Source organism: Rhinatrema bivittatum, chromosome 19 (assembly GCF_901001135.1).
Source record: "Rhinatrema bivittatum chromosome 19, aRhiBiv1.1, whole genome shotgun sequence".
Classification (NCBI taxonomy): domain Eukaryota; kingdom Metazoa; phylum Chordata; class Amphibia; order Gymnophiona; family Rhinatrematidae; genus Rhinatrema; species Rhinatrema bivittatum.
The window spans coordinates 30,381,334-30,396,759 of NC_042633.1; the positions used below are offsets into that span (position 1 = coordinate 30,381,334).

Genomic DNA, 15,426 nt, shown 5'->3' on the forward strand with positions numbered 1-15,426 from the left:
ATTGCTCCATAAAAATGTCATTCCATCCAGGAACACACTCACTCGCATGCCCTGATATTTCACTTACCCAGTCAATTTTGGGGTAATTGAAATCTCCCATTATTACTGCACTACCAATTTGGTTAGCTTCCCTAATTTCTCTTAGCATTTCACTTTCCATCTCATCATTTTGGCCAGGTGGACGGTAGTATACCCCTATCACTATAGTCTTCCCCAACACATAAGGGATTTCTACCCCTAAAGATTAGATTGTGCATTTAGTCTCATGCGGGATGTTTATCCTGTTGGACTCTAAGCCATCCCGGACATAAAGCGCCACCCCACCACAGAGATGCTCCTCCTTGTCATTGCAATATAATTTGTACCCAGATATCGCACTGTCCCATTGGTTATCCTCTTGCCACCATGCATCTGAGATGCCAATTAAGTCTCTCATCATTCACTGCTATACATTCTAATTCTCACATCTTTGAAATGTTTGTATGCTAATGCCAGAAGTCTTCAGTGTGTTTTTTGTTTGTATTTCTATTCTGATTTTCAGTTGATAGGGATAAATTGGAATCTTTTAGCTCAGGTGAGTTTTGTACTTGGACTACTTTCCTTATTAACAGAACCTCACTGTTATGAAGCCCTAACTCTAATGCATCATTAGTATCCTTTGAAGATATCTCTCTCCGAACCATGCGCTGCTGAGCGACTGTCGGCTTTCCCCTTTGTTCTAGTTTAAAAGCTGCTCTATCTCCTTTTTAAAGGTTAGCGCCAGCAGTCTGGTTCCACCCTGGTTAAAGTGGAGCCCATCCCTTCGGAAGAGACTCCCCCCTTCCCCAAAAGGTTCCCCAGTTCCTAATAAAACTGAATCCCTCTTCCTTGCAGCATCGTCTCATCCACGCATTGAGACTCCGGAGCTCTGCTTGCCTCTGGTGACCTGCGTGTGGAACAGGGAGCATTTCAGAGAATGCTACCCTGGAGGTTTTGGATTTAAGCTTTCTACCTAAGAGCCTAAATTTGGCTTCCAGAACCTCTCTCCCACATTTTCCTATGTCATTGGTGCCCACATGTACCATGACAGCCGGCTCCTCCCCAGCACTGTCTAAAATCCTATCTAGGTGACGCGAGAGGTCTGCCACCTTCGCAGCAGGTAGGCATGTTACCAGGCGATCCTCATGCCCACCAGCCACCCAGTTATCTACATTCCTAATAATCGAATCACCAACTATGACGGCCGACCTAACCCTTCCCTCCTGGGCAGTAACTCTGGGAGAGAGACATCCTCTGTGTGAGAGGACAATGCACGATACCCAAAGCGCTTAATTTCAGGGGGTCCAGAATCCCTTTGTGTTAAAGGAGATGGAATCCCTTAACCTTAGAGGAGCTCCTGTTTTGTTTGTAACTACAGGAGTAAAACGCAGGCACTTGAGCTCCCTTGGCCAGTTCTCTTCGGCTGTACGGGCGAGCACGGTCTTATTTGGCCAGGAGGAGCACGCCGCTCTATCAAGGACTCTGGTTTGCTGGCTGGATGATTTAAGCTGTGGCCTCTTGGTTGAGGGACAAGTGAAAGACTTCCAGGGTGGGCTGTTTGTGTGTGGTTGCATGAGTGGTGGGTTTGGGATATCCTTACATTTTCAGACACTAGGCAGCCAGGAAGGCTTAGCTGACCTTTTAAGAATTTGTAAGGCTCAATTTTAGCAGTTGAAAGACATTTGCCAAAACCCTTGGGAGTGAGCATGCAGTGTACCCCTCACTATACCCAGACGAGGGACACACGCCATGCTGTGTACCCCTCACTGTGCCCAGAGGAGAGACACACGCCATGCTGTGTACCCCTCACTGTGCCCAGAGGAGGGACACACGCCATGCTGTGTACCCCTCACTGTGACCACAGGAGGGACACACGCCATGCTGTGTACCCCTCACTGTGACCACAGGAGGGACACACGCCATGCTGTGTACCCCTCACTGTGACCACAGGAGGGACACACGCCATGCTGTGTACCCCTCACTGTGACCACAGGAGGGACACACGCCATGCTGTGTACCCCTCACTGTGACCACAGGAGGGACACACGCCATGCTGTGTACCCCTCACTGTGACCACAGGAGGGACACACGCCATGCTGTGTACCCCTCACTGTGACCACAGGAGGGACACACGCCATGCTGTGTACCCCTCACTGTGACCACAGGAGGGACACACGCCATGCTGTGTACCCCTCACTGTGACCACAGGAGGGACACACGCCATGCTGTGTACCCCTCACTGTGACCACAGGAGGGACACACTGCATGCTGTGTACCCCTCACTGTGACCACAGGAGGGACACACGCCATGCTGTGTACCCCTCACTGTGACCACAGGAGGGACACACTGCATGCTGTGTACCCCTCACTGTGACCACAGGAGGGACACACGCCATGCTGTGTACCCCTCACTGTGACCACAGGAGGGACACACTGCATGCTCACGCAGTGGTGACTTAATGCTGAAGCCCCAGTGTGCTAAAACCAAAGATTTTCACTTTTAAGAATGGGCCAATTCCGCACGCTCTCAGCCAGCACCGTGTGACTGGCACACATTCCCATCTGTATCTAGCGCCACCGTCAGTTTTTTTTTGTTTTTTTTAAAAGCCCTAAATCCAGTCTAAAGAGGAGACGCTCAGGTAGTAACAGTGCACTGCTGCCGTTCTTGATCCGCTGGCATGAGGAATGAATTTTGACAAGACTTTCCTGTTAATCCAACAGAGGATGGGCACGGGGCCAAAAGCCCGCCGGCCACCCCCTTGGAGGATTATAAGGAGAGAAGGCGGCTGCTGGAGGTCTTGTTGAGGAAGAGCAGCGGGAGTGTCCTCCGGCACCGCGACCCGAAAAGCGACTTCAGCACGCGGAACTACGGGGCTCCCCTGGGATCGAGGTCGTTGTGCTGTAGAAGCCCAGCTGTTGTGCACCAGGGCTCTTCCGGCGGGGGGAGAGCACACATTGGTCCTGCCCGCGAGAGGAGCTTGGACGACGAGGCAAACCTAGTTTCCCAGCGGCTGAGCCACCTCGGAAGGGCGCAGCTGGACGCGGAATGGTGGGGGTACCTGGCGGAGCCCAGCCCGGGCCAGCCGCCCCTGCCCCGGCCTGCACTGTACAAGTGCAGCGTGTGCGATAAGAACTTTGCCAAGGCCTATAACTTGCAGGTGCACTGGAAGATCCACACGGGGGAGAAACCCTACAAGTGTACGGAGTGCGAGAAAAGCTTCCGGCAGAACTCGAGCCTCATGTCGCACCACAGGATCCACACGGGGGAGAGACCGTATGAGTGTGCCGAATGTGACAAGAGCTTCCGCCGCAAAGACAACCTTAAACGGCACCAGAGGACCCACTTGGTCAGAGGGCGGAGATGAGGCATAGCTCGGTCCATCCTTGGCCACTATTGGGAACCATTTTGTAGAGCGTTATTAGACTGAGTCTGTGCTCTGCTGCGGCCAACCTGAACCATAAGTGAAACCATTTTACTTGTACAGAATGTGTGCGAAAAATCCCCCTAAAACCTGAGAGTTAGATTTAGAATCTGTGATGCGGAGGTTCAGTGCGGGTCATAGGCTACGTAGGAGCGAGTAGGGGTTGGAGAGCAGAGGGGGCAGGATGCAGACTAAGGCTTTGTCTGACGACTCAGTGGGGAACCTGCATTTCATGGGGTCAGGGTTATTGATCTTGCTCACAGCCCCCTCAAGGTGGACTAGGCAGCTTGTACGTAAGAACTGTCTGCCATTTCTGGAGGGAGGGGGTACTGTCTGAGGGCTTGGGGAGGAAAGGGAAGGTGCTACATGGGGGCCTAGGGGTGGGAGAGGGGGGAAGTCCCACCCCCAAGCCTGAGCTCCAGTTAAGATCCTCCTCCAATTTTCTATGACGGTTGCATTTGCAGAGTCTGTTTATTGCTACAGACTCTCCCTGGTTGATCATTTTCATACTTTATTAATACAAAACCATGATTTTTTTTAATCTAGTGAAGAGAGAGAGTACTGGAAAAACAGCTTCTTACGAGTGTTGTATGCACAGCCCCACTTCCTCCTGAGCCTGCCCTGAATGCATTTTCCATTGATCAGGGCCCATGGAATAGGCAGACCAATCATGATTAGGAATTTTGCATCTCCATAAGATGGTGTCTCATGGCTTAATTAGCTTCTTCCGTACAGGAGACGACGAGGAGGTGGATGGAGAAGGATAACAGGGTTTAAATGTAAGCACTTGTTTGATATCTGTTCGCAAGTGCAAATACTGTAGCACTGCACCGAAGCAGGGGTAATGTTTCAGGAATCAGTGCCGTTTAACTTCTTGAGGTGTAATTTGAGTTTGCAAAACATTTTCCAGCCCTGGGGAATGAATTGTGACTTTTTTTTTTTTTTGAATTGGTAATTACAGGGTGGAACTTGCCACAGGAAACTCAGTGATGGGCCTGTAGGCCAGGTGCGAAGTGCACAACCATCCTACATCAAAGGGAGCCAGGCAATCCTAGCACTTCTTTCACCCTATCAGCATCATTGCATCTCTGTAACCAAACCTGGCAATAGATTGTTAAAGTGAATGTGTCCATTAAATTAAGCTTTGCCACCAAATGATAGTTTTTCCCCTTTTGTGAGGTTCCTGGAGATACATAGGGGAGGGTAAGGGACAGCGGTAGAAGCTCTTGGGCTCAGTTATCCTTAAATTTGCTGTTATATTCCAGGTTACTGGTGCACCATCCCTATAAGCCCCTCTTACAGGTTAAATAGAGAGGGCCTATGTTCAGGAAGGGGGGTGGGTGGGTGGGTAGCCAGCAACGAAGCCCAGGAGGAGCATAGCAGATACTCTAGGGGATACCGCATCAGGTGCATCGCCAAATCCTTCATCTCCTGGCTGCATGACCTCTAAAAAAGAGGATGGGAGGTGTTGATCGGGAGCCAGTAGAAGTGAGAGGATAGATAGGGGTCTTGGGCCTGAGATGATACGTGTTGGTACTGTGGACCAGCTGCAGACTGGTGATATGAATCAATCAAAAGACTACTTCAGGAGTCTGGTTTGGTAAGCACTAGTGTGGTTAACACTGTTCTCAGCTGTTCCCTAGCCAAAAAACAAAAAGAGGTAATGAAGCAAAGCAAGAGCTGCAGGCTCTACAGAGGTGGCTAAGTGTAGACAAGTTACCTAAAATAACACCTGAGCACCACATTTGAAGAGTTGTAGGCACTGTGATATGGTTCTTCAGGGACAAAGAGCACAGTCTACCAGAGCCATCTATCCAAAGATGTCTTGCTCAGATTAACCTGCACAGAACTGCTAGTGAGCCAAAAGGGAAGGCAGAAAACTGGATAACAGGCATTTGCAGATCATCGGCACCCAAGTAAGCGGCCTATAGGGTGTTATATTGACCCAAAGTGAGGCCTGTTCAATGAAAGGCTGCAAAACCCAGCCTTCCATAGCCAGGGGTTTTAATCTAGCAAGCAAAATGGAGTGAGCAGTGGCATCAAATGCAGATTTAAGAGCCAGGAGGACCACTCAACTGTCCCGTCCCCCCCAACAATGGACCGTAGGCAGAGAAAGGGAATTCTTTCGGCCGGGAAACCATGGGCACAGCTCCCTACCGAAGCCTGGCTTGGGGGGCGCACAGACAGAGGCCTGCACGTGTTCAGCCCTTTGGTATCGAGTGCATACTGTGGGGGGAGGGATGGCATTGGTGCTCCTTATCCAAGGTGAGACAATTGGAGCTTATCAGCATATTGCATTGCTTGCTGGGACGAGACAGAAGGCAGCGGCCTCTGCTGCCCACACGTCCCCTTGATTTATTTCACGTTCCATGGGGAGAATGTGCTCGAGCTTAAATGCTGTCTGCTTTTCCATACTGGGTCAGGACGAAAAAAAAAAAAGACCAAACTGTCTGCACTGTAAGCCTTGGGGACCAAAATCTGTGTATTCCCTAGAAGGGGGCTACAGTCGAGGCCTTCGAATGCTCCAAGCTAGCAATTAGAGGCCAAGAAGCAAACCTGTCGTAGTGGAATGGAAGGTCGGCATCATGAGGCTGGAAGGGATGATTGGCAGGGGCCATGGTACGGCTTCCCCGTGGAAGGTGGGTGGAGGCAGAAACTGGATTGGATCTTAAGAAAGCCCCGGGTCCTGCGGAGAGGATCCTCCGTGGGGGGGGAACCTGGAGTGTTGCAGAGGGTCTGAGGTATAGCAGTAGGAAGGGGAGGATCGGGGAGAGACGTCTCTTGCATCTGAGCATGTTACATCTCAGGCCATGAACTGTGGCCGTCGCTTGCAGAGCCTGTGCTCCCTTCCTACCTCAATACCAGAGAGGTGACTTGGTTTCCAGCCTTACCTTGCCTGCCGCAGGCCTTCTTGAATCCCATTTTAGTGTCCCCCTCCATGAGCTGGGAGGCTGTTTATGCACCTACCAGAAACCCAAAGCTGCCCATTCCCTGATGGCACCCGCGGTTCCCACTCTTCTGATTCTGAGGTCACTAATTTTATTTGTTGCTTTGCTTCTAAAAGCAAACTTGGAGCAAACTTCACTGTGTGCTGCTCATCTGAAACTCAGGCATGCACCGCTAAGCAGTGCCTGGTGCAGCAGGAGGGAAATACTTAACCTACCGGTTTATCTGAAAACCATCATGACTCTCAAAAAAATAACCTTCTCCACCAATGCAACTGCTTTTTTTTCCCCCTCAGCCATAAATAACTGAAAAAGCTTATTCTAAAATGAATTTATAAGATGGAAAAATCCTGCAGTGATCCAATATGGTGATCTGTACCATGTCTGGCCGGAGAAGATGCTCTTCCATGTCGGCTCTTGCTGGTGTTTACGACTACAGTAAATTTGTAAGACTGGGCCCTAAGTGAACTTTTTTTTTTTAAGTGTTTTGGGTGGAGTGGGGTTGCTCCAACCCTGTGCTTGGACACCTGAATTTGCATTGAGAGCCCTGCTTCTGCCAGGACCAACGCGAGGTGCTGAGGGGCTCCCACCGTACACACTGGCATGCTGCTGGGAGTTAGCTGACGGGCTCGTCATGTGCCTGCACACGGCACTACAGATGGGGGGGGGGAGCTAGCCTTACCCAGTGTAAACACAATTACTGGGATTCAGCCCTAGAGCTTTTCCCCCACCCCGTCACACGCACTTCAGCACGGGTCCAGCTAGTGTTGGTGGGTTTATTTGAGCAATAAGAAGGTAGAAGAGAGAATAAATAAAATCAGATAATACAGCAGTTACTTGCAGGTAATAACAATTAATAAATATATATATATATATATCTCTTACATTTTCCAAGGGCTCAGTGTGTTCTATCCTGTCTGGAAGTGATTGATTTCCTCCCCTAGCTATTATCAGTCAGTTCTTGTACACTAAAATCTGACAATTTGCTTGGGATGGAAGCAACGTCTCCTCTTCTCAGTTCCAAGAGCAGCTGTGAGTGTTCTGTAAATCCTCCCTTTCTTAGACTCAGATAATTGTTTACTTTCTCTCCTGGCATCGCTACAGCTTGCAGATTCTTGCTTGTTAAGTATTTATAATGTCACAGTGCAAATAGTAAATATGAGTTCACTTAGAGCTTGGCCTGTGGCCTTCAACTTACTCTGTGTCTGGGTGAGACCTTGTATGCACTTGTGTAATGGAATTACTTCTGACTACTCTGCCTGAGGCTGTATTTAGAGGTTGGGCCGTAGTGGAATCCAAGTTCCCCTACCTGTTGAAGGGAAGGATTGGTATGTTTGCTCCTTGATGCCAGGTGGTGGCAGTGATTGACAAACTGACTCCAGCTGGAGGGAGGGAAGAATAGAGACAAAAAACTGGTTTGTCTGCTTCCCTCTGCAATTGCAGTCATAATCTTTGTGGCATTTATGAGAGGGGGGGGCTGTTTGCCGATGAGCCAGATTTGAGAAGCCTATCTGTCTTAAACTGGTTGCTCATCCTGCTTTGGGGGGAGAGGGAGGAGACATAACATGCCATACTGGGTCAGACCAAGGGCCCATCAAGCCCAGCATCCTGTCTCCAACAGTGGCCAATCCAGGCCATAAGAACCTGGCAAGTACCCAAAAACTAAGTCTATTCCATGTAACCATTGCTAATGGCAGTGGCTATTCTCTAAGTGAACTTAATAGCAGGTAATGGACTTCTCCTCCAAGAACTTATCCAATCCTTTTTTAAACACAGCTGCACTCACCACATCCTCTGGCAACAAATTCCAGAGTTTAATTGTGCGTTGAGTAAAAAAAGAACTTTCTTCAATTAGTTTTAAATGTGCCACATGCTAACTTCATGGAGTGCCCCCTAGTCTTTCTACTATCCGAATGAGTAAATAACCGATTCACATCTACCCATTCTAGACCTCTCATGATTTTGAAGACCTCTATCATATCCCCCCTCAGCCGTCTCTTCTCCAAGATTTGGAATCTGTTTTCCCAATAATGCCCATCTCTTCTTCCCGAGGGACAGGTTGTAATCCCACCGCTGACACCATACATGATGGCCTGCCACTGTACCCTACTGTGTCACAGTCTGTTTTCAAAACAGACTATGAGATCCAAGGTTGGCGTTTTCACTCCATAAGGGACTCCCTCCCCTCCCTATCCATGCATACACACAGACATTCAAAGCAGGGCTGGGCTACTAAGATGTCCCTGTTGCTGCTCCTATCCCCACTCCCCCTTGTCTTGCATCTCCCTTTCATGACATGCACTGTTGAGTTTGGTCTATCACAGTGTGACCCAATTAACCACTTGACCTCCCCATGCTCAGACTACACTGTGGTGAGGGGTATGCAAACGCACAACATAGTCCAGAAAGTTGTGGGGTGGGGGAATGGAGCTTAGGGGTACACCAATTTGGACACTAGGAAGATAAGAAAAGCAAAGGGAAACAGTGATTTGTGAATGATAATCTTAACACATTACCATGGGAGCCATTTTGGGGACATAAGACATTGGCTAACCCACTGGAAAGCTGAAGATTTGTTAGGGCTAGACCAAAGCCCTCTGCTGCTGCATTTTTCCTCCTACCTCAAAGCAATTTGGGCCTTGTAACATTTTAGTAATGCCAGACCCTGACCCTCCCTTGCATGTCATGTTCCTGCATCCATTATTGCCCATGAGGACAGAATGCCACCATCCGCCCCTTGCATCCCTCCGACACCTTTTCTGCTCCTCTCCTGACCTCAGAAAGTAAATTGACTTTCGTGTTAATCCAACAGAGGATGGACATGCAGAGGGAAGGCTGAATGGGAGGAGCCCGGAAGATTGCCAAAGAAGGCTGGAGACGGCATTCGGGAAGAAAGCCAGGAGGTGCTCAGACGGGGAAGATGTTTTCAGCGTGCAGTGCAGTGCAGAATGGCATCCGAGAGACTGTCCAAGGAAGAGGCTGACTCAGCCACAGAGGCATGAAATAAGAAACCCGGTGGTGGCCATCTTGCCACAGGGCATCTGCACTGGGGAGAGACCATGTACCAGTATTGAATATGAGAAGAAATTAGTTGATAACCTGACTCTCCTCACCCACAGGAGTCTCCACATGGGAAAGAGAGAGGACCCTACCACAGAATATGAGGATGGCTCTGTGAAGTCAGAAAACTACAGAGCTGACATGGCATTATACTCCAAACTGCCACCCTTTAGCTTCTATGGGAAATACTTCCCCAGGGCTCACTGGAAAGCCCACAGAGGTGGCATGCTGCACCAGTGCCCGGCCTGCGAGAAGAGCTTCAGCCGGAAGTCAAACCTAGTCATGCACCAGAGGACCCATACGGGGGAGAAGCCCTACCCGTGTGCTCAGTGTGGTAAGAACTTCAGCCAGAAATCGGGCCTCAACCGGCACCGGAGGACCCACACGGGGGAGCGGCCCTACGAATGCACAGAGTGTACGAGGAGCTTCCACCAGAACACTGGGCTCCAGAGCCACCGGCGGACCCACACAGGAGAAAGACCCTACACCTGTGCCGAATGCGGAAAGCGATTCCCCCGGAAGGACAATCTTGTGAGGCATCAGAGAATCCACAGCATCCACTTGTTCAGGAAATGTGGGAAGAAGCTTACTTAAGTCATTCCTACGAACCTGAAGGGATAGGCACAAGAAACAGCTGGGCCTGTTCATGCTATAGAGCATACCACCTTGAAAAGTGTTGAAGGGGAGCCATTGGAACAGACTCAAACTGAAAGGGCACCATCCTGCTATGGCATCCCAATCACCGATTAATACGCAGATGAGTCAGGGTTGGGGGAGTGAGGGAGGCAGACAGCTATAGATCCCAGGTTGCTGAACATGGACTCATTAATACTAAGAGACCTAGTGGTACCAAGAGGGGATCACTCAGGATGCCATGCCAACCTTCCCTGCTTGAAGCTTGTTTCACTATGGCTTGCAGCAGGGGATGTTCACAGCTGTGGGACAGGCTGGACTCTGGCTTCCCCCCCTTTGTATTCTTTTCCTGAAGCACTGAAGGAACTGTGGGACACCCCATTTCTCATTTCCCCTTCCCTCATGCAGCATGGGTAGGAAAGTGCTGAATACCAGGAGGGAGACTGGTGCTGCCTGTGAAAGTGAGAGGGTAGGGGGCTGACTGTCCTCAGCTGGGATCAGTGCAGCAGAGCAGGTAGGAGAAGTCCTAGAGCAAGCTGCTTCTTTGGTTGCCATTTTTCTTTTTTATATCCCTACTGATTTTAAGATACTTTGGAAAGGGCTTTATCCACCTTGCATGGGGTTTCCATGAAGATCTGCTCTATGTGTATTGTGTGATGTCCTTTGGAAGGAGTGGAGCAGGGGATACATCACAGAAAGTGCAGCTTCCCTAAACTTTAAACAGTATTGGGAGTGATGGGTAATTGGAAGGGGGAGCTTTTTAAAAATTACCCACTAGAAAAGCCACAAGGTTTGACTGTTGCTCCTGGCAATTTTTGGAAATCACTTGACCTCTCTTGCTGCTCAGAGTGGATAGAGATGGGGAGGTCTCATCTATCTGATCCTGGGCTGTAAGGGGCCTGGAGCTGATCTCCCACCCCCCTCCCAATTTCTCATCACTGCCTAGCTTTGCCTGGGAAAGTTTGCAGGGGACAAGTCGTGGGCCCAACTTTGCCTTGGAAGGTTTAAGGGTAGGTTTTTGCCTTCTGGATAGGACACCTGGCCCCCAAATAGTTTGCATCAGCGTGCTCAAGCTGGTCTTGCACTGGCAGACCATGGGGGTGAGGCCTGGAGCATTGTCTGAGCCACCTGGAAGGGCTGGCTTGCTCTTCCAAATCCAGACGGGTCCTTAGGGGTTCAAAAGGTTTGCTAGGGCCACCATAGCGTTCCCTGTAATTTGAGGGCTGAAAACCCAACGATGAGGATTCAGAGGAGATCCTTACTCATGTGTGTGTAAGGTGGAAGAGTGGATGCCCCCATGAACTGACCCAGACCAAACTGTTGCCTTTTTTTTTTATTTAGTTTATTAAATTTAATACATTTTAAATGAAATAAAACAGGAATTGTGAATTACATTGCAATAACACAAGAAATAATCCCATTTGTAATATGAACATTTCAGTCCACATTATTTTTTGGGAAGCCTTTAAAGAAATAAAAGTACATGGAATTATAATAAATGTAGGAGATTCATTTAACTATCCTTCATGGATACTGCTACCCCTCTATCTTCAAGAAAAGTTTCCAGGTGCCCAGGGGCAGAGAAAACAAATGTATTCTTTTGAAATGAAACATTTGCTGGGGAATTTGAGAAAGTAGCCCCAAGGGCCATAACCAGACCTCAACAAGAATTGTTTTCTCCTTAGCTGATTACTCCTTGCAACATCTGCTAAAGCTCATCTTCTTAAAATACTTTAGCAAAACCAAATGTTTGTTCTGAAATGAACACTGCTATTAAGGTGGATCTCAGCTATTGACTGCAGCCTCCAAAAAAGATGCTTAATTGGGGCTTTCAGGTATCAAAACATCCAAATCCCCCTCAGTTTTAGCTGTATTTGATACATAATACAAATTAGAAAAAAAAAAGCAATTCTGAAATATTCAAAAAATGTGACATTTTAGGTAAGTCATCTGCAGACAAATCTTGTAACAGGAAAATTCAGTCCATGCAAATTTCTCACTGTTTTCCAAATTTTCTAATTGTATATAATCAGTGTCCTTTATGAACACAGATCCTGTTGTCTGTAATGAAGTAATTTGTGAAGCAGTAGCTGAATTGGATGACTAATTGCTCTAGTCTCTGCCCATGATTTTCCAGAAGCAAACTGTGGATTGAGACATGGATTGGACTTAACCTCCTTTCCATATTAGTTACAGCCCAGGTAACATTTTCAGGTTCAGTCATACTTAGTTCTAATTCAAAGTGAGGGTTACTTGTGCACGTTGCTGCGTTACTTTCACTCGCTTCTTACATCTGTAGTCTGATCCTTCAGATTATTCCCTCTGTCGTCAGTAGTTAAACTGCACCACTAACCCCATCCCTGCCAGGGGGTGTTTTGGATATTTGGCTCAGGGCAGGACTCACAGAAGTCCAATGAAAAAGATATTGAGGATTGCCTGTGACTCACCCTTCTCACAAGATGATCGTCCACAGGGCCTCACTTCATCACCGGTGTAGATGCTGTAACTCAATTTCTCTTTTTCCCCATCTGATATGATAAACTTCTTTGCCAGATTCTCACCCAGGGGCATGCCCCTTTGGCTGCGCACCACTGTGCTATGTTTAAATAGCACAAGCCAGCACTCCCGGCAGATGTCAGGGGAGGAGCCAAGATCAAAGTTTGCTCCTCTCCTAGCCCTGCACTCACCAGTGCCGCTCTCCAAAGGTTGCCTTTTAAAGCTGCCTAAGTTGCTCCAGTCCCAAATCCCCTCATTGTCCCCGAGAAGGGACTTGCAGGCATAAGCTGTTTTCTGCAAAAGCGTTTAAAGTCTGGTTATGCAGTGGCATGCTTGCAGACTGCCCCAATAACCAAACAGTTTGGCAGGAGGGGGAGACAGTACAAAAAAAAAACTGGAAAAGAAGGCTCCTTGGCTGCTCCAAAAGGCCTGCAGCAAGGATCTGACTAGAGCTCAGCAGGGCTTCAGAGCTCGTGGCCTTCCCCCCTCCCAGTGCTCCAGGAGCCTCAGTGATTAAAGAAAAAAAAAAACTAAGAACTCCTAAAACTAAAATCAAAGACGACAAATGTTGGAAGGGTTGAAATTAAACTAAATCAAACAAAACTACTGAAATAAAGTTCTCCCTTCTGCTCCAGTGGGAGGCTGAAGGAAAGAGCACAACAGAACTTAACTGTGAAGCCAATAAGAAAGGAAATGTGCCTTAACTCACCCTGCCTAAAACAAAACTCACCCTGCAACTAAAGCCCTGAAAAACTGTCCCTGCCCAACTAAAACTTCACCCTAAAACAAAGAAAAAAAAGTGGTGAATGGGGGAAGGGGAGAGAGGCTGCAGTCTGTACACAGGGGAAGAGAAAGGAGCTGCCTTCCCCTCACACAAAATCAAATAAAAGGCTAAAGAAATGAAATAAACTTTAAAGTGAGAACTGATGCCTCTACACAAACTGAACTACAATATGTCAAAACTAGAAGGCCAAGTAAATGAAAATAAAGGTTTTAAATCTCTGCTGCAGGAGCACGATGTGCACACAGCCTCTCTCCAGGAGGGAAAGCCAGGACTTGGATCAGCCTAGCCTGAAAATCTGGAGCCAGTTGGCAGTCCTACTCCAGGATAAGGACTGAAGAAACAGCAAGGAAGGCTAACAAAGCAGGATTAGCAGCCAAATGTCCAAAAATTGGATTCCTTTATTGCAGGGTTACACGAGTGTATGAAAACTGCCCAACTCTGGCCGAGTTTCGCCCTCTTACAATGGGGCTACAACATACAAACACACATGGATAAATAAAAATCATAAGACAAATAAAATGGTAACATACAGAATATGAAAAGTATTATGTACTCAATACAACAAAAATATGGTCTTTACCTCAACTCAAATCGTGTATGGATCAAGGAATCAAAGTCTTGAGAGACTGTACATTAATGGTCTGTAATATAAAACAAATTAAATACCTAAAAAACTTATGCTGGCATGTTAAAATATTGTAAAGATGAATGTATATGAAATAAAATAAAAAAATTGAATTGATGAATATGACAAAACAATCACTCTAATTGAAACATTCAAACACAAAAAAGTCTACTGAATTGATTACTCACTATTGGATTGGCTTGAGAATACTTGAATCAGCGGTATCACTGTTTTTGCATATACTGAAGTAGTGAATGTGCCAGTATCTTTTGGAAAAAATATTGAACAAAATGTAAAAATGTGACTGCTATATGATTTAAAAAAATATATATAAATTATAGTATGTGAATGATATCAAATTTTTAAATCAACTCATTTTTCATTTTTAATATCTATATTAAAATACAGAGCTCATGCTGAAAATATACCTATTGTGAAGATGCAATTAACAGTAAAAACAAACTGCTTAATGTATGGAGTGTGCTGATCACTGACTAATAAACATATGAATGTGTTTATGGAAGTGTAGGAAAACATACCTTCTCTTTGTATCATATTTAAAGGGAAGAAAAAAATAGCTACTAGTAAAAAGTGAAGTACTAGTGAAAAATTATATATGTGCACATTAAATAATGTTGGCAAGAAACAGACAGCAAACGTTACTTACATTTGTTGATGCATAACAATTAAAAACACAAGCTCTGTCATTTTATAAGGAGGAAAAGAGCGCCAAAACACTTGTCAAAAGGAAAGGGGGGCGTAGTTTAAAAATGCTTTTACTGTGACTATAAAAAACAGGTGACTATATTAAAGTGCTAGATACGCTGATGTTATATGGAAAAAGACAATACATAAACTCTAATACAAATCATAATCTAAATAAAAAAGTGCGTGGATTGTGTGAAAAAAGTGAAACATGTTTAAAATGTTATATGCATTTTCTCACATTTTAACACTATTTGATAATACTAAGTATTTGAAAATATAAATGGTGTTTCTACTGTGTCCATAAACAGTGATGAATATTATTTACGAATGGCATATGAATATTGTCATTCTAGAAATGGTTGTAGTAAAGTACTTGTGACCAGCAACATTTGTCCAAAATATATGTACATTGACGAAATATGAATAACTTACTTAGAACTTATGACGAACAAAGACAGCAGCATAGCTTTCCCCGTTTGCTCGAGCAATTGAATGAGAAGACGCTGTCATTCTTTTTAAAGGTACAAAAACGCGCCAAAACCTGTCAAAGGGGGTGTGGTTGGGAAATCCGCGTCTGTGCGGAAACATAACTATAAAAATGTAAAATGAGTAATTGATGTGAAATTATACTTAGTGTAGAATCACTAAAGAACGCTAAAAACACTAAAGACGCTGTAAGAGCGATGAGCATGAGTAAAACTTGACAAAAACAAAAATGAAATGTATTCTGAGAAT

At 46.4% G+C, this 15,426-nt stretch overlaps 1 protein-coding gene across 1 annotated transcript in view; it reads left to right on the plus strand.

Moving 5' to 3' along the window:
* Positions 1-15,426, plus strand: part of LOC115080319 (zinc finger protein 850-like) — a 63,992-nt gene that overhangs the window by 33,719 nt on the left and 14,847 nt on the right. Inside the window, 4 exon segments of the mRNA XM_029584469.1 lie at positions 2,740-3,365; positions 8,710-8,764; positions 9,198-10,019; positions 10,434-10,491. Coding sequence (XP_029440329.1) covers positions 2,740-3,365; positions 8,710-8,764; positions 9,198-10,019; positions 10,434-10,491 — 1,561 coding nt within the window.